Below are 27,616 nucleotides of genomic sequence, written 5' to 3'. Positions count from 1 at the left end.
AACCAATAGCAGACTACATAAAGCTTCATATTTTCATGCCCTGGGCATAATTCCATCTTCATGGTTATCAAGTAAATGTAAAGTCAGTGGCTTTCATATTATAACTTTTCAATACTGTCTAGGTCAGCTTTCCTGACCCTAATGCCCTCCAAATATTTTGGATTACAACTCCCAGCATTCCTAACCACTGGCCATTCTGGCTGGGGCTAATGGGAGTTGAAGTCCAAAACATCTGGAGGACACCAGGTCAGAAAAGGCAGATATAAATTCTCGAGCTTGAGAGGGAGGGAGGAAGCATGAAGTCCTGCAGAGAAAGAGAATCTTAAGGCAGGCACAGGATCATTTCCCTGATATTCAACTACTGGGTGGCCTCAATATCCTCTTGCAGAGGGTACTCAATGATCCATATTGGATTTGTGGAGCTAACCGCACCCCTACTGCCCAAATCATCCCAATGAGACTGGGAAAGAAGAGAGCTGCTGCTTTGTTCAAATAATGTCTTGCTTCTAATGCCAGCGTTGGATCAGTGTCCTAACCCACAGATCCCCACAGTCGGCAACATCAGCTGTAGACCAGATGGTTAGGCTATGGGCTGGGTGGGGCAGAAGGTACAACAACTTTCTGACACCCCCCTCATTCATTTCTAACATGTCAAAAACACCAATGACAAAATAAGTATTGACATTTTAATATGGGAAGAAGATTTTTGTGAAGCATTAGGAGCCTCAGCCTTCCACCACCGCCTTCTCAACTTTGGCAAAAGATACAGTTTCATTGGACAGTATCTGCAGCAGTGGACCCTTAAAGAAAGATATGGTTTTCTTCTGTATTTGTGCACTATCAATACCATTTTTCAAGAAGACATATTATCTAAATAAAAGCCCATTTGCAGTACTTCTAAATGGAGGAAACTATCTACTGGCAAGTCATGTTAGACAGAGTGAGAATATAAAGAAAGCATATAGGCATCCTGCAATTATTATCTCTAAGACAAATAACAGATTGCACAATGCTTCATGGTGTGCCAAGAAGTTTTCCAGTTAACATTTCCACTTGGAAAAAAAAATATTACATACTTGTAAAATCATACCCAGCATTGACTTCATAAGGCATGTGGCTCTAGAATGCTTTTTTGTTGTGTGTGTTTTTGTTTGTTTTTGCTTTTACAGTTATTAATTCTATTAGTCAACTAGCTGGAGGGCTAACGCAACTGGCTTAGGAGGTACACGGAAGACACAGAAGACATTTTGAGAGCTGATCTGCACATCTGCAAAAGAAAACAAAAAAAAAGTTTCCTTCCTAAATTATGCATTCATGATCTGTTGTTTACTTAAAAACATGACTATGCCTAATTGATATTCAGCATTATATCTACTGTAGCAAAATGGTGGTGTGGTAAACTCTAGCCCGTTTAGCAAAACACACACAGTTCAGCACACCTCCCCTCCTTTCCCATGCACACTCCTTGCATACTCATTCTTACAGATTCTGATCCCATTAATTTTGGATGTATCCATCCTTTTTACAACCAATCCTGCCTCAGAAAGAGGACAGCATCAGGACACTTGGTACCTAAGCCAAATATTACCACAAAAAAAAAAAAAAAAACTTGTGCTACTACCTTCAAGGAAATCAGTCAAAAATCATAACCCTTTCTTTTCCTCTCCTGTTCCCACCCCTAGGACAGATCCTGGGATTCTTAGGCCTAGGGCCTTCTCCTGGTGTTATTAGACCATGTCAGGATTTTCCATGCTATGATTCCATTCCTGCATGCCAGTACTGCTTAACTGTCTCACAACTCTTAAGAGCTACTTTCCTCTGCTTTCTGCACCTTCCCAACACATTCACAAATCAATGCCTAGAACAGATTTGTAGGTCCAACATCAGGTCAACAAAAATGCACTTTGAACCCCTCCAAACATGACTAAAAGCCAAACCAGATGTGCATGTGTTTATTCTACATGTGCTAACCAGTTCAGCCATAAAGCAAGGGCGGTGGGGGGTTAACTTTTGATACTAAAAGGAATGGATGGGAGTGAAACACACCCCTTAGTAGGGTTCTCTGGGGCTTTAAAATAAGCACAGGTGAGCTGAGATTACTGACCCAATACCAGAGCTTGAATTATAGGGTGGGGGTAAAGATAGGAGTTCATTAAGGAAGCCCACCAGACTCCCGCCGATACCCCTCTCAAAACAGTAGCTAAGGGTACTGTCACAATTGGTAAGGGCTGGATCCACTCTGCCTAGTGCCCTCTGTTCCAGTAACTGGAGGACTATCCATCAGTTGCATATTTAAAGAGATGGCAGCATGACTCTGGCAAATCCTGGGTTAATTAACCCAGGATTTGCCACCATTACATGCAAATGGGGCAACAAGTGTGAGCTTGGGCCTGCAAGAAATTAGACTGGACTGGAGGAAGCCTTTCCATGGCACACAGCAATGACACTGCACAATATAACTATAAGTAGGTAGCACAGGCTCAAGAAATTTCTTTCCTTTTAAAATCAGGGGAAGCAAACAATTCTTGATTTTTTTGGTACGTTTTGCTCTAATGTATCAGTTAGAAGCAGTTGTGAAAAATGCAATGGTGGTACAGGGTTGGAGGAAGAAAAGAGGAAGGTGTGTGCTTCGCACCTGAAATAATGCACATGGCTACCGGGGGGCGGGGGCATAAAACTATTAAGTCCAAGGATTAAAATGAACTTGCCTGCTGCACCCCTAACCCTTGTGAGTACATTTTTCTCAAGTTAGTACATTGTATATGAATTCATAGAGGTAGATACGGAAAATCACAAGAACAGATCACACCAGGACAAGAGCAATACAGCAGCAGCCTTGGTGGTTTTGTGCAATACAAACCGATGAATACTTTCCTACCGCTCTAAGAAGTTAAGCTTTGATTAATTAATAGACTGTGGAGACCTTTGTGATCATCTGATAAAAGCCACTATGTGGTGCACCGTTTTTTGTTTTCTTTTATTAATAGTTTTTTGTTTTGTTTTTTCAAAGGGGGGAAAACAACATAGACACATAATACACATCATTACAACAACACACACAGGGATACACTAAAATACATCTAAGATTATATGGTATCTACCGCTCCCCTTACACAACAAATGCTTATTATTGTTCTCTACTTCTTATCTTCGTTGTATATCATACATTGAGTTCACAGACATATGGTGCAATGTTATTATAATAACTGGGACCACAATTATTTTCAGCCTACAACATTTGTCAGAGGGGGCAGGAGTGATCCTCATGTTAAAAGAAAACAATCAAAGTGCACTTTGAAACGAATACTCCTCCAGAGGATAGGAATAGACAACTGCTAGAGAATTACAAAATACAAATGTTATGGCTAAGCATATGCAAGATTAGGAAACAATTCACCACACACTTCTTTCGTGTAATGATAGCATGGCCAGTATTCGTTTAAATGGATCCCACTAAATGAGTGGAGATTTAATCAGCAGGGCCTGGCAAATTGTCTCTCCACGCAATGGATGTCTATTTGTTTCTTATTGGTGAATTAATTAAGTGCACAGAATTTATAGCCATCTCTTCATTTTTTATGAAAATGAAGAGGAAAATATTCTGCAGACTTCTCTTTGAAAAAGTTAATACATAGGAAAAAATAGCTAAGAAAATATATGTTTGGAAGTTGGTATTAGGAGACGTTAAGAGGAAAAACAATGTTTGTTTTGAGCTATTAACTATCTTCGGATTGTAAATGTGCCAGCAAGATTTGTGTTATTATAAGAAGAAAGAAAGAACAGCACCTGGCAATTTTAGGTGAAATCATCACCACTACCTCCTGCCAAACTCAGCCAAAATAAAGGAAAAGGTACTACCAAAAAGGCAGATTTCTGCATCTCAATTTATATAGTTAATCAGTTCTGGCATCATTCATTATTAAGATAATAGGTGAGGACCACTTCTAATGGAGAGAATGGATAAATTGCAAAGGGAACATGAGGCGCAATATTAAACAGCCCAGTCTATAAGACTACACTAGAGATACTTGTGGAATTTGATGTTTGCGAATTCCTACTTGAAATGACCCAACCAGCACCTGTCTGATTAATGGGTGGTGTCACATTCCCTTGGCCCCCACCTTCCTCATGCACACACACAAGAAGGGAGGCTTCGGTCTCACGCCTTTAATTCACTATCAACAGGTTCATTACAGATGCAAATCCCCGAAGACTCTCAGGCTACAAAGGAATAACAGCAGGGAATCCAAATGGGAGCTACGATGTTGCTAGCAGTTTAAACAGGGACTTGCTGGCTAGAATAACTCAGGGAGGGAAACCCCTCCCTTCCAGTGATGCTCCCCTACATCGACCCTCACGCATTGCCAACCGGGTCAACCGTCTGAGCTCCACCTCTAACTTTTCCCGCTTCATTCTGCGCCAGTCTAGCATCCCTCAGGTCACGCTCTGTGCTCTCCTCCGCCTCCTCCTGGATTCTCACAGGGGGGGAGGCTTCAGGCCCAGTTATCTGGGTGCTAGCCTCCTGAGAAGCACGCCTATCCATATCTGAACTCGCTGGGGAAGATGCCTCCCCTGGTTCTGGCTGTTCCCCTTCTGAATCTGAACTGCTAACTATCTCCATACGCTCAGAATCAATCCCGACAGGTGGATCAGAACATAGCCATTCACCATATTTTGTACTTCTCTAAAACTAACAATGCATTCTTGGCAGTTTACTTACCTAAAAATATGTGTTAAATATTATTTTGAAAGCAAACAAACATCAACATAGATATTTTGAGTGAAAAATCTATATTTCAATATATATTAATATATGTACTTAAACCAGTATTTTAAGAGGATTTCTTAAGTAACTGATTGAGATGGAAATGGAGCAAAACAGAATTATGGGAACAGACAAGTGAAAGTGACATGAACCTGAAACAGAGAGCTGCATCCATCCCTATATGAGACACCATGTAAAGGGAAACGTAAGAGACCCTTACTGAGCTAGATGGACCAAAGGTGTAAGGCACCTTCCTGTATTCCTAGATATTATAAGAATGTAAGAACATAAGAACACAAGAACATGAGAAGAGCCATGCTGGAACAGGCCAAGGGTCCATCTAGTCCAGCATTCAGTGGCTGACCAGCTGTCGATGAGAAAACCACAAGCAGGACATAAGTACAATAACACCCTCCTGCCCATGTTCCCCAGCAACTGGTGTACACAGGAATTCTGCCTCTGGTACTGGAGGTAGCATATAATCATCAGGACTAGTAGCCACTGATAAATTCCTGGAAGAAAAGGCTATCTAACCACCTTTTAAAGCCATCCAAATTGGTGGCCATCACTAAGTCTTGTGGTAGCGAATTCCATAGTTGGACTATGCATTGTGTGAAGAAGTCCTTCCTTTTATGTGTCCTGAGTCTCCCACCAATCAGTTTCATGGGACGATCCAGGGTTCTAATACTATAAGAGGGAGAAAAATGTTTCCCTATCCACATTCTCCGCACTGCCTTCTTATTATTACTGCCTTCTCTCTCTCTGCCACAGTAGAACACGGGTATTCTAATAAAACGGATTGGCAGCAGTTTCAGCCCAGATAAAAACCAGTAGAAAAAAGAAAAGAAAAGAAAAGAAAAGGGAAGACCACATTCTTGAAAGGCAGCTAAGAAATGCATTAAATAAATAATAAACAAACAAATACAATCGTTCACACAACACATAATTATTGAATTTATTAGCATAAGACGCAGTGATTGCCACCAACTCAGAAAGCTTGTTAAAAAAAACTGGACAAATTTCAGAGAAGACAAATGTGTCAATTACTATTATCAAGGATGTGAAATTCTTGCAGTGGGGTTGCGCTGAACTTCTGACAGGGATTCTGTTGAAGTAATGGAACTGCACCACAAATGGCCAACCATTCAACATAATCGTTTTGCTTTTTCCTGAAGTGATTCATAAGGTTATTTTTTTTCTGCAGCCACAAAACCCCTGAGACTGAGCCTAGAAATACTGTACTAAAATGTAACCTGGCCGCAACATGTTCTGATGCTCAACCTTCTCAGTGCACCACTTAAAATCTACCTGCTTAACGGATCAAGAAAATGCAAGGCCATTTGTGGCTTTGTTGGTTTTGAGGGCAGAACCATGACTAAAACTCTTCTAAGTGCTTTTTCAGGGGAGACAGTGGTGTCTCAAATATTCTAGAGGGCATCTCTAGGCCACAGAGGGTTGTAGAACACCTGGTCAGGGGCTCAAAGGACTACAGGCCTTACTATGGTACTGAACAGCTTTCCCCAATCTAGTGCCCTCCAAATGTATTGGGCTACAACTCCCATCATTCCCAGCCAGCATGGCTAATGGCCAGGGATGATGAAAGCCCTTAGCCCATATCATCTGGCGATCACCAGGTTGGAGAAGGAGGTGTAGAATCAGGCCTACCTTCTTACCTGCTTCTGCAGTACACTGCTGCTGCTGCTCCTCGGCTTAGAAGGAAAACTTGGGGGTTGTTGTGTTGTGCGAACCCAGCAAGCATGGATTAGGCAAGGGTTAAACAATATTTGCATCTTTTGTGCCCTTTTGGTTGCTAAAAGACTGATGCTATGATATGGGAAGGATAGTAGCTCACCACCTATAATGCAATGGATTGAAGACTTAACAACGTTAACAACATTTGAAAGTGTGGTATATAGACGTGACTTGCAAATGGACGTATATTTGGATATCTGGTCTGCTTTTACTGAAGTTTATACGTAACCTATTCTTTCTCTCTTTTTTTCTCCCTGGAATATTGTAATATTTCAAAACTGAGGATTTTAGAACATGTTATATTTGTAATTGTTTTGGTTTTGTTATGTTTTGTTCATGTGTTTTGTTTTGTTAAAACTCACAAATAAAAATTGACTAAAAAAATAGTATTTGCATATCCCTGGTCTGATTGAGGGTTGATCAAGCATTGTTTAACCCTTGCACAACCCACACTCACCGGGTTCACACAACATGACAATCCTCAAGCAAGGGCTGGATATGGGATGTGGTGCCTGTGGGCAAGCCATGGTGTGTCGCCTGAACCCAGTAATTATGTTGAAGATGTAGCTGCATGCTTTTGTTCTTTTTTGCTCCAGTGTCAGCCCTGGGAGCCTGATCCATTAAAGCAAATGGTTCACTATTTGACACTATCAGGTGTGGGGGGAGCAATCTGGATCAGGACCATAGTAGGGGGAGGGGTAAAGCCCCCCTACCCACCCACACTGCAGTCCTGATGCAGACTGAGCTCACTCTACTTGAATTAGACTCTAAAAAAGAACAGAAAACATAGGAAAGAGGTACATCTTTAACTTAATGTCTGCTTTGGCCCTAACGCTACAGGAAAGAAGGTAGGAGCTGCATATGTTCTGTCGTGCACACTCAAGTGGCTAGTGGCACTATCTTAACCTTCATGGCCTCCATTGTCCTCCAACATCTGTCAGTCTGCTTATGCTCTGGATTTGCCCTGTACATCATTTTAACTGAAGAGAAATATGCCCCCAAATAATATGTCTCAGAAGGCATGAGATAATCAGCATATTTCTCCCCCCAGTCCCCACATTACAGGTAGGGCCAGCCCAAGTTACTTTGCTGCCTGAGGCAAAGGCAAGACGGCCCCCGCTTCCATTCCTGGTACAGAAACCAACTGGACTGGCAGCTGAACCTTACTTCAACACTGGCAAAGGGACATGGTACTACATTACACCTGAGGGCAGCAGGTTGATTTAGGGAATGCTGGACAGGCTGTTAGGCACACACAGCTTTGTCCTCCAAAAAAGCAGAATGGCTGAGAGACTGCCATTGCTGCCTGAGGCGGCTGCCTAACTCTGCCTAATGCTAGGGCCGGCCCTGATCACAGGTCGGTGCAAATGGATTCAATAGTGTGTGCCTTCTGTCTAAAGACCATGTCACTCGTATATTCTGTATATCTATAAACACACTTTTTGCTGCTGGAGGTGCTGCAGTAATAGTAGCAGTAGACTTCAGCACATGGCTTTTAAAATAAAAAAAATAAAAAAACAAGCGCTCAAATCCATTTGGTGAAGAAAGTGGTATCACATTTTAAAAAAATAAGATGGCTGCTGCTGGATCAGACCAAAGGCCTATCTGCTAAATCGGTGGCCATCACTACATCTTGTGGCAGCAAATTCTTTAAACTGATTATGCACCGTGGGATTTTTTTTTCTGTCCTGAATCCCCTGCCAATAATATTTATTGGATGACCCAGAGTTCTAGTATTGGGGGGGGGGGGGGAGAGAGAGAATTCTATTCACTTTCTTTACACTATGCATATTTTTATACCGCTCTAGCATGTCCCCCCACAACTCACCTTTTTTTCTATCCTACAAAGTCCCAAATGTTGTAACCTTTCCTATAGAGGAGATGATCAATTTGGATGCCCCTTTCTGTACCCTTTCCAGCTCTACAATATCCTTTTTGAGTTATGATAACCAGATCTGTACACACTATTTCAAGGATGGCTACATCACAGATTTGTATAAAGACATTACAATACTGGGAGCTATATTTTCCATCCCTTTGTAAAGTATCCTTAATGGGAATGATCCCTTTTGCTTAAACTGGTCTGTGAAGTCTTGGAAACAGTGTCTGGGAAAAGTCTAAGGTCATGTTTAGTCTGGAGTAAATGCATAGCATGTTTGATGCCCTGTGGTTTGTGTATATGTATGAAGCGGCAGTAATAGTATCAGCAGCAGCTATGCTGATAAGGAATAGCAGAAGAGGAAAATTTTGTGCAATTTTATCACACACTCCAGAGTATTCATACATATAGCACACCACAACCTACCATGCATATATACTCCAGACTAAACAAGCTTCAAAACACCACCTTAAATTTTTCCCAGGGCATCCAGAGACCAATCTAAACCTCAGTTGAAAAAGAAGCCAAATTCTATAGCAAGCATCTATTTCATTCCTTTTTAAATTTATTCCCCAGGCATTGATTGTTCTTCATTATTTAAAGAATAAGACATCTTAAATCCTACAGAGATAGAAAGTGCCATCTCCTTCAAACAGTTCTCATCAAATAGATCTCTTATTAATTCACATCAAATTAAGGAAGAGCTATATGTATAGGGGCCGCGGTGGCTCAGTGGTTAAGACGCTGAACTGCAGACTGGAAGGTCGGCAGGTCAGCAGTTCAAGACCCGAGTGCTGCATGACGGAGTGAACTCCCGTCTTCAGTCCCAGCTTCTGCCAACCTAGCAGTTCGAAAGCAAGAAATTGCAAGTAGATAAATAGGTACCGCCTCGGCGGGAAAGGTGACAACATTCCGTGCACCTCGGTGTTCAGTCATGCCGGCCACATGACCACAGAAGCGTCTTCGGACAGCGCTAGCTCTTCAGCTTAGAAATGGGGATGAGCACCGCACCCTAGAGTCGGACACGACTGGTTGGGGACACCTTTACCTTTTTATATGTCCTATTAGCATATGCTTGAGAGAACGAGGCAGATTAATAGTTATCTGGCTTCTAGAGTATGGGATGAATTAGGTTTTAAGACAGTAGATTTTAAATGTGAGAATCACGTCTAATTCCAGCTTATCACAAACTTCACAGTTTTAAGACAAACGTGTGGAATAAAATAAATCATACTGAAAAGCAAAAGGAAATATTTTAGGGGTAGGAACTGCAAAATTAGGACCTACCATACCTCTGAAGAAGCATTACAGCTCTTACAATGCAACTATAATGGATCCCAAATTTTGTTTTTTTTACATTATACAGTATTTGCAATTACTTTTTTTTAAAGGACCATCTTCATGTATTGCTACCATATTGTTGCTGTAAAGAGTACAGAAGCCAGCTTGCTGTATAGGAACTGGGTATTATCCCTATAAACAGTCGGCAAGGTCCTCTCTAATTTGGAACCAGCGCGTAACAATTCTTCTCTCATTTATCCTAACGACTGCCCTACAAGGTGTTAGACAGAGAGGTTGTAGCTTGCTCAAGGCCACCCAGTGAGCGTCATGGCTGAGCTGGGATTTTAATGTGTCCAAACCCACACTCAGTCTCTTGCACTACACCAAATCACAGCAAGCCTGCACTGGCTTCTTGGTGCACATGGAGTCCAGAAACACAAACAACCGCCTTTCCTCTATAAATCATAGAAATTTTGGTTCAGCTTTGGAGGTCTGTAAATGCCGCTTAAGCCATCTGAACCATTTTAATCCTCTTACATGTATGTCGGCAACAGATGTTTTGTATCTTGTTCCTGGGGAGTGCAGTGCCGACGATACAGCAAAACGCAAGGCCAGAACCATTGTCTCTTTTACTTTCATGCTCCATTTCCTATCTTCTGCTTCTGTAGAAGGCGCTTCAGTGTGGCACTGGGCCAAAGTCTTGTATTTTAATAGGTAACCCTGAAAAAGCCTATTGGTCATGTTTCGGAGGACAACTAGGAGGATAACGTGACACTGTATGTTCTGTGTGAATCCAAAAAAGAATAAGGCCACACTTCCTGGAGATTATTTGCTTGATTGCTTGACTCTTCTGAATAGGTCTAAAACCTATCCTGAAGGCACTTTAACTGTTGTGCATTGATACTGCTTCTCTGCACATCCCCCAATCTGTTCTTTTAATGCAGAGAAAAATCCAAAACGATTGCTCACTGTAGTGAAATAACTACCAGGCCCTAATATCCATTAGTGTTTCCCTAATAGGCAGTCCAGCCGTTCACAGAAAACCATTCTGTTTCTTATATTTATTTATTTATTTATTTATCCAGACAGAGTAGCTTAACAGGATTTGTAATACTGGCTAACACTAGTCAATCATCTCATCATCTCAGGGCAACAGTCAGCTGGAGCAGAGTATTCTTTCTAGCAGTGATTCTTCAATATTTAATAGTGGCTAATGAATCCAGGATCCTAGCCATTCTCAGCTTCGATACTGCTTGCTTGCTTGCTTGCATTTACATCCCGCCATTTTTCCTCTTGCAAGGAACCCAAGGCGGCTTACATTATCCTCCTCCTCCTCTCCATTTTATCCTCACAACAACAACCCTGTGAGGTAGGCTGAGCTGAGAGGCTGTGACGGGCCCAAAGTCACCCAGTGAGCTTCCATGGCCGAGTGGAGACTAGAAACCAGATCTCCCAGCTCTCAGTCCAACACTCTCACCACTACACCACACTGGGTCTCCACAATAAATATTGTGTGGAGAGCCAAAATGAAAAACAAAAACAAGCTTAGCACTTAAAGAACTTGCAAATTCCATATCCTTAGATCGAGAGTAAGTATAATTCCATAGGTAACTACCCAAAAAAACAAGGAATATTACTAGGAGTACTAAAGTGATGGAGTGAAATAAGACCTACAAATGCAGAACTCATAGACAGACAGACAGACCCACACTCTTTGCCATTGAAGCATATGTTCTTCTACATCAGTGCTTTTCAAACTATTCCCAGGAACTCTGGTGGTCCTTAGAGTTTATCATGTTTCCTCAAAGTGAAGATTAGTAACGGTGAACCACCTTCCCTAAAAACAGCTAGTCACCTCTGCTGATCTTTCATTCCAATGAGAAGCCAAGGGGAAATGTCAGGCATGTTCCAGAGCAGACACACGATTCACGGGTAGCAAAAGCCGGAAAAAAAAAAGCCTAGCCAATGCCCTGTGCAAACTGTGTTTTCTATAACATGCCCCAGACTCTTTTACCATGTGCAGGAGCTCTGCAGCAGATGGTAGAGGGCTCATCAAGAGATAAGTCTATCTGAAAAGTGTTGCCAGAATGTAGAAATTGACACACCACTTTTCGACACTGTATGGAAATGTAGAGATATGGATGGTCAGTCACACTGAGGGCAGGAATCAGTGACCCAGTCGAATCCTAGGAGATGCTCTGGTTGAATGATGGGATTCTTTGGAATGAGGTTGTTTGACTTTGGAATCAATAGATTCTCTAGCTGCTCTGCATTGCACAGCCACAAGAAGCCAACTTTTGTAAAAGTACAGAGGCAGCTGACCCTGCGGTGACATTAGAGCTCACCAAGCAAAAAGCAAGGAAATCAAGAACTGTAAAGAAAGTCAAAACCAATGATAAAATAAGGACATTTAGGACAACTGCATGCTAAGGACTTACTAAGGAAACCCACCAACAATATTTGGCCATTGTTTCATACCCAGCTGGTCTGTTATAGCCCTTGGCATCCTGGAACTTGCTTGCTGCTCCGAATTCTGCTTCAGCAGTCATCTGATCACTCGCCTATATAGGTACTATGGGCCCACTGCAGAGTCCCAGGAATTGATACAACTGCCTGCCCCTGCCTTCCATTTAGGAACTACTGTTTTCAGTGGCAAGTTATTTATTTTTGGCCATATTAAGTTTGAGTTGGCAGAAGGCCACATAAGATGAATATTTTTCAGTCATTTTATTGACCCAAAGAAAAGAAATGTATAAGGGAATTTCAGCCAGCGATCGAAATCTACTTGTGGTGCTTATGAATTATAAGTGATATAGTGGTAGAACTGAACTATGCATGAATGCAATGCAAGAGTATCATTCATCTTGGCTTCTTCATTCTCATGCCGATAAAAATCAGCTACGGACCCATGCACTCCTGAGCTGACAGACACTATGAGCTGATAATATCAATGGCAGAAGTCCCTTTGCCTTTAATTTGGGCAGGATTCAATCTTATGTCTACCCCCACTCCACCCCACCCTTCACAAGTGCCTGCTACTAGTGGATGCTGAAATAATCAGAGAAAATTGCTGGCCCAGAAAAGTGCTGGACTGATAAACTGTCAAACCCCGCCGCCACCACTTCCACCCCTCCCCCCCAATTAAACTAATGTTTAATTAGTTTCAGCATCCAAGAAACAAAACCTTGGGCCTAAAATCAAAGGAGGGTGAATTGTCCACATTCGTATGCACACAGAGACACAGAGAACCTGCAGCTTTTTGCTCAGCATGAATAAACTGGCAGGAGAAAATTCTAACGTAAGTACACATTTTGACAAAAATGTAAGTAGAAAGATGTATGTAGTGACACTGGAGTTTGGAAAGCTTTAGAGGTTGGAAGAAGGCAGAACAGCACAAGAGCCTCCCTGAACCTTTCAAATCCATAAAGCTGTATGTATGTATGTATGTATGAATGAATGAATGAATAACAGCGTTTATATAGGCACCCTATAACAAAGGTTCTCTGGCTGGCTTACAAAACAAAAATATAAAACAACTATTAAAATAAAAGCACAATTAAAACACAGATTATAGGCTGACTGTACACTGATAGGTCTAAACAATAAGGCATAAGTTATATAAAAAGCCAGGGTGAATAAGAAGGTTCTCATCCTCAGAGAGAAGGAGCTTCCTCTGAAGAAAGGACTTCCTCACATGCAACCCTATGTTCCTATGGCCCAGCCAAGCCATACACATTCCAGAGATAGCTTCGCATTAATCTTATTATAGTTGCTGTTTCATTTTCAGTCTTTTTCTTAATCATTCTAACCACTGAATTTGACTTTTTCAATACCGAGTTGATGGTTTCTATCAGCTATATACAAGTGAGGCCAGACAAAAAATGTCACCTTTCCATTCTTACTGACACAATCTGGTTTTTTTATTTACTAGTAAAACTCCATTATGATGAATTTTGAGATTCCTGGTCTTATAAATAAGGCCTATGTACGAATGGAAGCACCATTCAATACTGATGGAGGAATATCCAATAATGATAGAGCATGCTGGGAAAGGCTGATCTTTCCATATTTAGCCATCTAAATTCCTTATTTCTCCTACTAATGGTATATTTTTCAGTTACTGGATAGTCAAATCACTACTCTTCCTTAACCAGAGTGCAACATAGGAGACACAGAAAGATGCCAGAAATGAAACTCACACATATTTGCTTTACCTAGAATCAGAAAGTACTGCCATTAAAACAACAACAACAACCTTTTAAACAAGATCCCTGTCCTGGATTTGTAGAAGTAAGCCATATAGATAGAACAATAGACAGAAAGAATTAAGAACTTGCTTACACAGGCAGCTGATTTTGTCATTCATCATTTGGGTGCACATCTAAACACAACTGAACTTTCCAATATTTCAATATTTCCCTATTGTTAACTTTGTCCCAGCATGCACATTGGCAGCTATACTTAGAACAAAAACATCATCTTTCTTCCTTTTTGTTTTTTGTTTGTTTTAATTTTCTTCTAAACCCGACCAAAGCAAACATGGGCCTCGTCTACATGAACAAACCCATGAGAAGTGAATGAGGTAGCAGAGTCCTGAGGTGATTACAAGTGGGGAATTACTTTTATGAATGCTCCCCTGTCTAAAAAAGAACAACTAACTTTGCAAGTAGAAAATTTGTGCAACAGAGGATGGGGCTAGGCAGGAACCTTTATTCCCAGTGTGCTAGGTTTTTATTTATTTACTCATAGGGAGGCTTTTTCATAGGGGAGCATTTCCAAGTGATATCCACCATCTGCAATCTGAAAGAGGCATAGTGGGAGAGGGGCTAGAGTGTTGGACTGGGAGTTGGGAGATCCGGGTTCTAGTCCCCACTCAGCCATGAAACTCCCTGGATGACTCTGGGCCAGTCACAGACTCTCAGTCCAACCTACTTCACAGGGTTGTTGTTGTGAGGATAAAATGGAGAGGAGGAGGAGTATGCTGCCTTAGGTTCCTTAAAGAGGAAAAAAGGCGGAATATAAATGTAATAAATAGTCAGTCTACTTCTCTCGGGATTCTATCACTTATTCTTCTACATGTATAGAGCAGCCCAAGAACAGAACAATATTTCATGTTCATATGGTCACAATGTGATACATCACTTTTCCTAAATTCATTTTAAATTGTCAAGCTGCTGTCCCATGGCAAAACAATCCAGTCATGCCAATGTGACTACAAACAGTTCTAGCCAACAGAAGTTTCACTCATCTCCCTTGTCCACCCATACTGATGCAAAGCTGCCATTTAGAGCACATCAATGGATTTAATTAAAAAAAAAAAAAAACACCACCACTTCTTATTTCCAGTTTTCTAATTTACAGAAGCATCCCTTCCTGCTCAATTGGAGATAATTCTTGCTCATCATGGATGACCAGTTGAATGACTGTCACACATGACCTTTGCTACACACCCAAGGTTGTAATTCTGAGGACGCTGCCTCCAAAGACGTCTCATTGAAATCATTTTAACACACATACCTGTTATACCAGATACACTAACGTAAACTCTTTTCCTGATGTAATAAGGACAGTAGCCAAAGGGCAGAATCACTGTTCTTCATGCAGTGACTGGAATTGTTTCAACAGAAACAATTTAAGAAGTGATGGGCCTCAATATCACCATGCTTTTGATGAGCTACAACATTCTTGTTTTCTGAAGCCACAAGGGGTTCAGAGTCCATCGCATGATAGATCCTTCAGACAACCAAATTTGGATCCTATTGACTGGCATGACATGGTGTATAATTGCCCCAGCCACTGTGGTGTTTACTCAGATGCAAGACATGCTGAGATCGATGGAGTTTATGCCCAAGTAAGTGTGCACAGAACTGTAACCCTAACCCATAAGGACTACTGCAACTTCTGCTATGTAACGTGGGTCTTGTATACTATATGCAGGCCACAGCATCAAAAGTCTTTCAAAACTGTCAGAGGACAGAGCAGGAGGCAAGAGATCAAGGACTGAACGTGGGCAGAAGGGAGTGACAAAACAAAAGCCCTGCCGAGAGCCATATAACTAAAGGACCACCTCTTCCCACATGAACTTATCTGAATGCTGGCCCTGCACTATATCCCTTTGTCGTCTCAGGTGGACCAGGTGAACATATGGATAATAGGGTTTTCTCTGTAGTGACACTACTGATATGGAAATCACAGGAGGCCTAGCTAGCTTCATCGCTTTTTACTTCCAGGTGCTCAGTAAAGACAATTCTAAATGCCTTTGCTCACGGCGTGCATGGATAATTGTCAATAAAAGGTAAAGGTGTCCCCAACCAGTCGTGTCCGACTCTAGGGTGCGGTGCTCATCCCCGTTTCTAAGCCGAAGAGCCAGCGCTGTCCGAAGACGCTTCCGTGGTCATGTGGCCGGCATGACTGAACACCGAGGTGCACGGAACGCTGTTACCTTTCCCGCCGAGGCGGTACCTATTTATCTACTTGCAATTTCTTGCTTTCGAACTGCTAGGTTGGCAGAAGCTGGGACTGAAGACGGGAGCTCACTCCGTCATGCAGCACTCGGGTCTCGAACTGCTGACCTGCCAACCTTCCAGTCTGCAGTTCAGCGTCTTAACCACTAAGCCACCGCGGTCCCCTAAGCCACCGCGGTCCCCTAAGCCACCGCGGTCCCCTCAATTGTCAATATGCTGGTGCTTTTTAAAAATTTGTTCTCTGGCCTTTGTTTGTCTCACTGTGTTTTTAGGATGCCTTGTATCTTTAACAATGAGTTATGTTGACTGTGTGCCACTATGAGGGACGTAAAGTGAATGTATGAATGTTTCAGTAAATAAAATCGTAGCTGAGTTACAGCAAAATGGTTCAGATAAGGCTTTATTGAAGGAGAGGGCTTGGACAAAGGTTTGAATTAGGAAAAGGAATTCCACCCTCAGTCATTAGCCTTATGCCAAAAGGCTACCAGTCTGTTATTTTCTATGCATAGCATAAACAGAGGTCGCTACACTTAGTGAGCAGAGCTAAGGTTATTACTATTATTTATGAAGTGCTAGATAATCAGCTTTTTTGCAGCATCACCAAATATGCAACAGGTTTTGAAAACTGCCCCACTCTCCAGACATATACCACTTGGCTATGCATAGTTGCATCAAAACAGATCAATATTGTCTATATAGGCACAAACTAAGTGAAGTTTCCAGTTACTAAACTATAACTGGGCTCCAAAAGATTAAGCATATTAATATGCATTTGTGATGCAAGGTGGTAAACCCTTTCATCATAATATTCCACACTTCTATATCCCTTGCAAAGCATATCCTATCATATTTCTAAATGTTGCTACTTTCGCACACAGATTCCCCCACTTTCTACCATGTGTGAGGGGATGGAAGACAGCAGCAGCAACAAAAGAATAGATTGTGTGTTTCCTACACAAGCTGCACATATATAGAAAAACTTGGCCATGAATCAGAAACTGAAGTGCTTTCACTGGAGCTTAATAGGAACTCTAGCCAATACACTCATTAATTGCATAGCATTTAGAATCCATATTCGCACACACGCACACACACACACACACACACACACAATTTCATTATAAGATCCTCAAATGGCAGCCAAGCGTACTAATTTCTAAGGAAACATGTGGTTTCTCTTCTAACAGTGTTCAGTAATATTTATTGCACCCCATCCACTCCATTAACTTCCAAACGCATCCTATAAGGCTTTCATCTTAAAAACCAAAGCTCATCCAGAGGACTCAAAAGTATCAGAAACTAACCACACACAAAGTGGTTGTGGACTTTGGTCATGGAATGTTTAAGTTTTATAGATTTTGTATACAAGGTGCTTTCATGCACATTCAGGAGGTTGTGGTGGTTGTTATCTATATAGCATTATATAAATAATCAGTTTGTAGGCAGTGCCATCAACATGCATGGTTCTTTTCAAACAAGACAACGGGAGCTTACAATATAAAATTTGACACAGAAAGCAATACAAGTAGGGGTGGAAGATGGAGGTGAGAGTAACAGGGGAAGTGTATGCTTTCTATTTAGATACAGGTAAGTAGGCTTGTTTAAGTAGGGAAAGGGGTTAAGCCAAACAATTCACAAAAAAAAGATGGGTTTTGAGGAAAGACAGAGGTGGCTCTAAGTCTGCTAAAGCTGTAAGGGTGAAATACAGTATGAAGGTTTGCAAAAACGTAATTGCCTTGTTGGATCAGATCAAGGCTTCATTCACACATAACAATACGGGAGCATCTCCAGCTTATCCTAGTTTACTGTGAACAAGCAGCATGATCAGTGCTGCAGCTTGTTCACGCCCATTTTGCTTTTCCCTCTGTGCAAACAGATAAACAGACCAGAAATGGACAGCTGTGTGTGATGTTGCTCCCGAACAGCCAGGCTTTCAAGCCAGGAATAAACTAGGGTTTGTTGTTGGTTTATGGATCCTGGATTAAATGGGAGCAACAAACCAAAGCCTTGGGTTTGAATATCAGATGAAGATTTCCATTTATTTTCTTTTACCTATTCATGTGAAGGGAGGAGCAAAGAGGTAATGAATGAGGTGCGTTCATGGAAAACTAGTATAAGCCAGCAATTCTGGTTTATCATTATTTGTGAAGATGGCCTAAGTATCCATTTTTCCAGCCTCCCATTCTCAACAGTGGCCACTAAGATGTCTCTGAAAAGGCATGAAGGAAAGAACCTTCCCTCAACGTTTGTCCCAAGGAGACAAATATGTTGCCTCTAGTGCCACCTGTTTTTCCCCATCATCTGCTACTCTTGAGGTATAATTGCTTGTGCATGTGGAGGTTCCATTAAGCTGTTGTGACTAATAGAATTAAGAGATTCATCCTCCATGAATTTGTCTAATTCTTTTTAAAAGGCCATCTAAGTTAGTTACCATCACCATATCCTGTGGAAGCAAATTCTGAAGGTTAATATAAATATTCCCTGTTACCAGCACACAACATGTGTTTGTAACAGTCTGACTATTTTGGGAGACTGCTCCCAAAATCACCAAATTGTATTTGTGCAAGAGTTGTTCTGTGGTTATTAGGCCATTACCTAGCAGAGATAGAATATTTATATTTTGATCCAGAATTATCCCATTTCAGAAATAGTTATTTTTGGATTCTGCTGTGGAAGAATTCCTACTCATTTGAAAACTAGCATTCTCCTTCAGCAACATAAGGTGGACCACTTAAATAAAGCATATTTTAGACTTTGGGGCTGACTGCTTACATGGTTTACAAAAAAATAATTTCAAAAACATCACTGCAATAAAAATTGCAAAAGATGAACAGCAACAACAGAAGTTAAATTAATCCAACAGCTAAAAATCAGAAAACACATTAAAACATCAAGTAAGAAGGTTTTAACAAATTTCAAAAAATGTTAACAATATAGGATAACAATGAGCTTCACTGGACAAAGGGTTCCACAAAACAGGTTCCACAAAACAGGTGGTAGCACAGAAAGATGAGCAAAGAAAGCCCACCAGATGACCCCTCTCTCAAGAGGGGAGCCAAAGCAGAGACTCTGCCAATCTCATCAGACTGGTCTGCTCACGTAGGGAGAAGTGCTAATTGTACATTTAAATGGCAGGGTAGTGCTATAAGGGTCAGGCCATTAATCTATGCAAGAAAAATGCACAGTCCACAAGTCTGTATTTTCGGAGGGCGCAACTACAGTCTAGCGAAGTCAATGCATATAATGTTATAGCCTCTGCCACTCACATCGGAAATTTAATTTAAACCCCGGGAGTCTGCCAAGATTCATAAAACGTATACAATGATATTTCCAAACTTGGGTGTTTGTGAAAGTCAAATACATTTTCACTTACATATTATGGTACTACTAAGTGCAGAACCATCAATGGAAAGTGGCATAAATAGCCAAATACAGAATACCCACAAATTGACATAGTTATTCACTAATCAGAAACAAATTCTAGAACAGAATGGAAAACTATACACCCATAAGTAGTGAGAAACACAAATAAAATGTTTTTTTTTAAAAAAATATTTTGATCAATGGAAGAAACCATTTGTAACCACCATGAATAAAGGCCTTTCTTCTTATCCAAGGTCTCTTTCATAACTATATTTAATATTTAACATTTATTTAAATTGAGAACCGCAGTCTTCCCCTGCTTTTCCACAAAATGCCCCATCAACAACATCTTCCTATCTTCCTTCTTAGTGTAATAATTCTGACTTACACAATGCTATTGGGTGGTCCCATTGCACTGATCCCTCCTCTAATAAAATCCAGATAAAATCAGAAAGCTTTTTCTTAAACTACATCTTATAAGCAAATTGATAAAGCATCTTCTAGTTTTCTGGCTTAAAGTATTGGGAAAAGGCCTCAAATTATGTGCATAGGCTAAAACGTAACCTCCTTTGAAGTAATGTTGCAACTTGTGCAAAAGGAACCTGGGGTGACCGAGAGATCTAAAGACGCAGATTATGCATTATTCAGCCAATTAGGCTAAGAAGCTGAGAGTCCAGCAAAGATGAGGCAAGATAGCAACTAAACAAAAGGGCCTGCCAAGCACAACCCAGTTGGTTGAGATTAAATCACACCATGCTGCACTGAACAATTTTGAGCCAATCAACAGTCAATTTGTAGTCTACACAGTCATCTGGACTTATGCCCCATTTTCTGACTCTACACAAAACGTTGGCAACTTACTTTTTAAATGATTCAAGCAATTAATTACATTCCTAGCACATCAAATTTAGCTGAAAATCACATTAATCATCTGACCACAAGGTGCAATAATAAGTTCTTTGATGAGTTTTGTGGTCTATAAATGAAAACTAGAAATTACAGTTATTAAATAGCCAAACCAAGCAGTGCTGTCTTAGATAACTGTGAGTGTTCTGTATAGAATGTGGGATCTCTCAGCATTTTCTTTCATTTGAGTTTCCTTCCTCTCACTGAGTCTTACCACCGAAGTGTCTCCAGTTATCCACTTCTCAACTAGAGATACCGAAACAGGGTTCAAGATATTTCTCAAGCCCTGCTGAAAAGCAAAATAAATCATTGAGACCACTATTACACAAAATAAAATCCAAGTAAATGCTTCACAATGTTATTTTTTTAAAAATATAGAGAGGGAGTGAATTCATAAAGAATTGAAAAAGGATTGATAACAACTTTTATCAATGGTGGCTTTGCCTTTTATGAATAATACAAAGTAGCCTAAACATTGGATGATATTCTGGAGGTGATGGACTCGACTTTGGGGGAGCTGGGGGTGGTGATGGCTGACAGGAAGCTCTGGCGTGGGCTGGTCCATGAAGTCACGAAGAGTTGGAAGCGACTGACCGAATGAACAACAACAAACAAAGCCTAAACATACATTGATGAAAATCATATTGCAACAAAATACCTTTGTGTGGATTAATATGTATATACAATAAGTGTGTGCAAAACGTATGCATGTTCTATGTTTAAGATAGAGAGATTAGGTATGAAAATACACTCTGTGTTCTCTAATAATGTCACATGTATTTCATATATTTGTGTATTGTGTGTATTTCCCTTGACAGCCTGGTCTCCCAAAAGAACAGTCCTACTTGCTTTTTTCTTTAAAAAAAAACTTTTTCCATTAACATTAACAAATTCTATTGGTTCCTTACAGGTCTGGATACATAATATTAAAAAACTATGGGCGTTTCTGGCACTAAAAATGCCAGTGTTGTTTGGATTATCTTGGGATTATTGTATAGAGCAAAACTACTGTGTTTTCATCCAATAACTATAACTGGTGACATTTAGGAGATCTGAACATATTATCGTACATTGCCAAGAAACCAGATCTTGCCACACCTGCTGGGTGCAAGCTTCTGCACGCAAATATAGCCATGTGCCATTCCCATTATACCTGCTTGGAAGAAGGCACGCATATTTCACTCAATGTCAATCAAACAATGGTCTCAACATTTAGGACTACAGACAGAACACTTACTGCATTTCTGCCTTGAGATACCTCGTGCATTCTGTGGCCTGTAGTCTCACAACACAGTGGACTAAACATAACTGTTGTTAAGTAACTCAGTTAAAACTTCCTGAACAGCAGATACAAAAGGAGGATCTCGAATAGAACTACAGGATATAAAAAAAAGACTTCTAAGAAATCACTGGAAGTCTAAACTTTTTCTTTTGATTTAAAAAAAATAGATAACAATACCTAGAGTACTTTGAATCACATCACTCCTCTTTAAGATGCTCTATTGCCTCTGGGCCACTTCCACACCAATTTTAAGCATCTAGTCCAAAGGTCCAGAGCCTCTTTCAGCTTGAGGGCCAAATTCCATTTCAGAGAATCTCTCGGGGGCTGCATTCCAGTGGCGGGTGGTGCCGAAGGCAAAAGAGGCAGGACCAAGATGCCCCAAACACCAGCATATTCTAGCTTAAAGCTCTTATTGCCAGTCAATAAGCCTTAGGAGAGGCATTTCATCCATTTAGAAAGGTGGAAAATCTGCACAAACCTGGGAAACTACGAAATGATTGGTGGTTAGGGGAAAGGGCTAGGACCAGGGGAAGGGGAATGGCCTTCTGGGGAACTCCAGGGCCAGAGTTCTGCACCCCTGTTCTAGCCCTTACCCTTCCACGTATTTGTGCTGGAGTATAAGTTTACTCAGATACACAACTGAGGTTGTAAAGCCACCACAGAGTAGAGGAATATTTTGGAGGGAAGGGGAGCATTTTTGTTTGCTTGCCCTGGTAACTGCTCACTTGAACAATGGGTAGCAAGGAGGATATGATCTCAAGGTTAACAAATGGGGATCCTAATTACCAACAGAGGATAAGAGCAATAGCTAATGGAACACCCATTTTCAAGATAGGGGAAAAATTCATTTGGTTTGCGTTTTCATGCCAATCCACCTAATTTGCACGTCTCGAACCAGGACGCAAACCAAAGCGGAGTTATTTTCCAATATTTGCACTTCTCCAAATTTTACAGTACTGTTCCCCAATCAAAAAATATGTAGAATCTTCAGTATATTAGGGAAAAGTGCACACAAACATGCATGTATTAGTGAAAATAACATAGAAAAATGCATCATGTTAGAGGAAATTGCTAGCAAAAATGCATATATTAGACAAACTTGGATACAAAAATCCTTATATTAGGAGAAACATGCAGAGAAATGTGTATGAATTTTCATGTGGACTTTAAAAAAAATGCAAACTGATGTGGAAACTGTGTGAAAGGAACTTAAGAAAGGAAATGCCAGGTGTTGGGGGCAAACAACAGGAAATGGCTATCACCACCATGCCTTGCTTGTGAGGTTCACAGAGGTACCTAGCAGGCATTCCAAATGTTGGACTATAAAAACTTAGTCTGATTCAGCAAAGGAATTTTTCTTATGTATTATTTGTCAAAGCAAATGGATGTTTGGTTCCAAACACATCGGAAAGCTAAGGGACACTTCGCAGTTAGCAGGGAAGTGTATGTAGTTGTCCTAGATACAAGGTGAGACAGGCTAAATGGTGGATTAGAGACGGCTAAATCCACGGACGAACTGACTCACACTGGGAGGAACAAAGATACTAAAAATCTATGTGGGTGGAGAAAGAGTGGGGTCTCTAGAACTATCAATCAAAACAATAAATGGAGAGATACACAACCCACCTGCTATCTACGTTTGTAAATGACCATCAGTACATTTGTGTAGTAGTTAAAAAAACACACACCACACATTCAAAAACCATGAAAGACGAGAGGGACATGGCAGAATAGTATTTATTAGGGAAGATATTGCATTTCCCCTAACAAGTGCTCCAGTTCTGCAGGTAGTCAAACTTCAGAATTTGTGTTTTGTGGGACACTTCCCAAGAAACCTGTACAAGAACAAAAAGTAAAAGGGTAAGCTCTGAAAATGGAGATCCTGCACAAACCTTTACATATGGCCCAATTTGGAGTGATGCTAATAGAATTCAGATATGCTTTTATTTTAGCCACAGTCTTGTTATGGTGAGGGTGTGCGTGCGGTCTAGAATTTGTATCTGTGTTTCAACCAAGGATGCTTAATTGTATTTCGATGTCTACAAAGTGCTGCTAGGCCTTTACTACTAACATGTGTGATCCTATTTTATAAGCAGCCTGCTCTTAATCAGCTTCCAAACATCCCTGCTAGTTCTCTTTCCTTGCTACCCCCACGCACATAACTTTGCACGGCATGAGAAAGGGGACAGGCGCATGACAGCTTCTGCTGTGACAGACCACAGTTTCATAACTATCTTATTGGAAGTAACCCAGTGGCAGACATGCTGGCTAAATGTACAACAATGGTTGAACCAGTAGACGTGATTATGAAGTATGATGAACAAAATATGCAGGTACAAAAGAAAAGGGGAAGGGTCTCCGTTCAACTTTGTCACGCTCCTTCCCACAACAAAGTTATAAACATTTGACGGCTATCAAAGTGAGAAAGTGGCAAAAACTTGCAAACCAGTTTTGAGAGATCAGTCAACAATCCTGTATAAAGCCTGGGTGTGTGTTCCACTCACATCACTGTAAATTGAGCTTTCCAGACATTTCGTGACAACCTTTCAATCAGTTTAGAGTTTGTGCAAGAATTCCAGTGTGGGATGCAACATACATTTTATCTCTTGCCTAGTCTTCATTAAAACAATCTGGGTTTTAATTAAATAAATTGCACTGGTTGAGTTTGGAGAATTCTTATGTCAATGCTCATGTAAAACGTAACATTTTTTTTTTCACAAAGGCTTTCCAAACTATAAACATATGGTGCAAGGATACGTGCAAAATTCATTCCACCATATGGTGTTTTACACTTCCACTTTAGCGTTCCCAACAGATGTGGCAGATGCCTCAGTTACTTGAACCCTGATTACCAGGGTCTAATCACTCAACCAGGATGAGTGTCCCACCATCACCGTCCCCCAACAAAACATACCCTACTGTTAATGTAAAACCATATTGATACAATTGATCTCGTACAGCATACCCAAGCACTTTGAATGTCATACCTACATTTGACCGTAGTCTTTGATAAAGCCCTAGTCAAGGCATTGACTGACCTTCACGCACTTTGACCTCCCAGGTGGTGGAGTGAAGCTTGACAAATATAGATTACCAAAACAGCAAAGGAAAAAAAAGGCTTATAGAAAAGAGGTAATACGTTGATCAGATGGGCTCCCACCAAAAAACAGGGTTTGATTTAGCTGAGGCCTGCACAACTTGTACCCCACCACGCCAAAGGCCTGCCAGGTGATAATGATCTTCCCATTTTTTTCAGTCCTAGGCAGGCAGAAGAAGCATAAAGCTGATCAATACTCTGGTGGGTTGTATACGTGGCTGGCCACATTGGGCTTGGTGGATCACTTGTTACCATGAGGAAGACCTCTGCTAGAGAACCCGAGGAGCAAGTACCAAATAGACAAGTACAAATTGACAATGCAGGGCTAAACAATCCTATGCATGTTTAGACAGAAAAAAAAGTGATACAACTCCCAGCATTCTCCAGCCAACATGGCTGGTTGGGGAATGCTGGGAGTTGTAGGACTTTTTTTTTCTGTCTAAACATGCATAGGATTGCACCCTAAATGAACAAATTGTCTGACCTAGTATAAGGCAGGCAGGCAGGCAGCAGTGTTTCCAGGTGCAGTATAATGCTCATACATGAACAAGACACTGGGGGCCTCTATAAAAGTTCAAAACCTTTTGTATTCTCACCAACAGATATATGAGAATTCAAGGCTTGCTCAGTGCAGCAGTAAAGTAATGTGGCAGCAATTCCCAGAACAACTGGCAAGACTCAAGAAGAATGCACAACTGAGCGACAGTGATGGATGGATGGGAAGGCAGAGAGGTTTGTCTTCTCGAATGTTGTTGTTGGCCCAGACAAGGAGGGAAGGGATGTGTGTCTCATTCCCTTGCAGAGGGAGCAGGGTCTACAGCAGGGGTAGGCAACCTTTTTGCACCCGTGGGCACATTTGGCAATATGAGAAACTGTCCTGGGCACCACTACAAAATGGCTGCCATGGGAGGCATGGCAAAGGGCAAGTAACCTTCCCAAAAGAATGGGTACAAGGCAGAGGTTTGAGCCCTAGCACACTAAATAATTCCTTTGACCCCCACAGGTTTCAGCATCAACATAAACCTATTTCACAGCAATCCCAAAAGCCAGTAAGGAAATGTGTTCATTTTTTAAAAAGAAGAAGTGGGAGGAATAGGGCACCAAGAAAAGTGTTTCAGGGCACTACATTGCCTACCTCTGGCCTATAGTAATAATTAACAGATTAACTGTGTCCACATAAATTGTGGCCCTCTTGTAGCACCACTGGGGAGTAGAGTGGAAAAGTCTCTAGATTTCTGAAAGTGAATGGAGAAGGGAAACTCTGTGCCCCCTAAAATTGGGCTAGGTGCAAGGGAAGGCAGATGTGCCTAGCATCATTGCTGCTTGAGGTGGACTATTGCTCATGAACAGGGAAGCTGTATTCCTCCAAGGAGCATCCTTTGCATAAAGCCATTTATGGTACCATTGTGAGAGAAAGAGCAGGGGATCCAACACCATCTGTGAGACTTCGGAGTAAACCCAAAGGAAGTTCGAGGCTTCAAATCAGGGAAGGGTCAAAGCTTACTAGTCGAGCACACCTTTTATATGCACAGGGTCCCAGGTTCAATCCCTGGTTTCTCCAAGTAAAGTTGGGAAAGGTCCGGTCTAAAATCCTGGAGGGACCAGATTTGGTCCTGGACTGCAGTTGTACATGCACTTTTTTTTTCTTCTAAACAAGGCATGAGGGAAGACTAACCCACTAAGTCATTTTTCTGCATCGGGAGACAACTCATCCACTGGGATAAATAAAATGTAATCACATTTTCAAAAGATATGGGGAGCAGGCAAACAGCTCCTCTTACAAAGTGTAGTTCTATGCATATTACAGTGAAATGCTTTGGGGAAAAAGAAACTGAAGAATGATGGACAGCAATTTATACCTGCCAACTTTTGTTTGACAGTACTGGAACTTGAATGCACATGTTTTGGACACATACTCTTGCAAACTCCTACTTCCTTTAGAAGGCAATTTACTGCTTGCAAAGGAGAGACATTTATAGTTATACTCTCCATTTATTCAGACAAGATATACGACAGCAGTAATGCAAGATTCCTCCTATATTTCCTTTCCAATACAAATCACAAAGGCCTAAAACCTGAGTTAGAGGCAGTCTACTGACTACGTTTCAGCTGATATTATGGAACCATTGCTAACTTTATCCATGACATGAACTAGCCACTTCCAGAAACAGGAAAGCAATTCCAGACAATCCTGTTTCTCATAGTTTACTGAACATCAAGCGTTATTCACTATTGCTCATCAAACAACTAAGCTTGCTTTCAGACTAAAATAAATGACCTGACCAACTGGAGCCATTGGTAGATTATCAGTGGATCTTAATAGCTTTAGAAAAGATCATTTAACCACAAACCATGTCTATGCAGGTCATACCTTCTATCAGAACGACCTACCTGCCCAGTATACTCATGCTGGAAGGTACCACTGTTGTTGTTCTTCTTGGAAGCACCTCCACCAGTTTCAAACTAGGATTATGTAAATAAATCCACACAAATTATTAACCTGCATGTTTTTTTCACTAGTCTGCTGGGGGATACCACAGGAAGGACACAGAGCTGCACTCCTATTCTTTCCCTCCTTTAGCAGCCTGCTTGGTTTCTAAGTTGGGTACAGAGGATGGACAGGGTGCTCCATCCCTCCTCCATCTTCCTACTCACTTGCCTGCATGGAGTTTCACGCACTCACCTGCACACAATCCCTCATCACATATGGCAACCAGACTAATGGCTGAAGTAAGGGAAGAGAAGAACTGAGAAAATCACCTGGGTAACCTAAGTGATAATTTAGAGGACCAGCAGCTGCTAACCAATCGTCCATATGATTTTCCTA

General features: G+C 41.1%; 1 protein-coding gene across 3 annotated transcripts in view; it reads right to left on the bottom strand.

Moving 5' to 3' along the window:
* TRPS1 (transcriptional repressor GATA binding 1) overlaps positions 1–27,616 on the bottom strand; it is a 326,129-nt gene that overhangs the window by 250,634 nt on the left and 47,879 nt on the right. The window contains exon 1 of one of the 3 annotated variants that reach the window (XM_084848917.1): positions 1,077–1,267. The exons of the other annotated variants lie outside the window; for them this stretch is intronic. Coding sequence (XP_084705043.1) covers positions 1,077–1,113 — 37 coding nt within the window. The 5' untranslated portion in view covers positions 1,114–1,267. Of the gene's footprint in view, positions 1–1,076; positions 1,268–27,616 lie in introns of those variants that run through there. 3 annotated transcript variants of the gene reach the window in all.

The sequence above is a fragment of the Heloderma suspectum genome, chromosome 4, assembly GCF_057233095.1.
Source record: "Heloderma suspectum isolate Gila_16-S chromosome 4, 16-S_ref, whole genome shotgun sequence".
Taxonomy (NCBI): domain Eukaryota; kingdom Metazoa; phylum Chordata; class Lepidosauria; order Squamata; family Helodermatidae; genus Heloderma; species Heloderma suspectum.
Note: the sequence above shows the minus strand (reverse complement) of the source record. Positions and strands in the feature narration are given on the sequence as shown.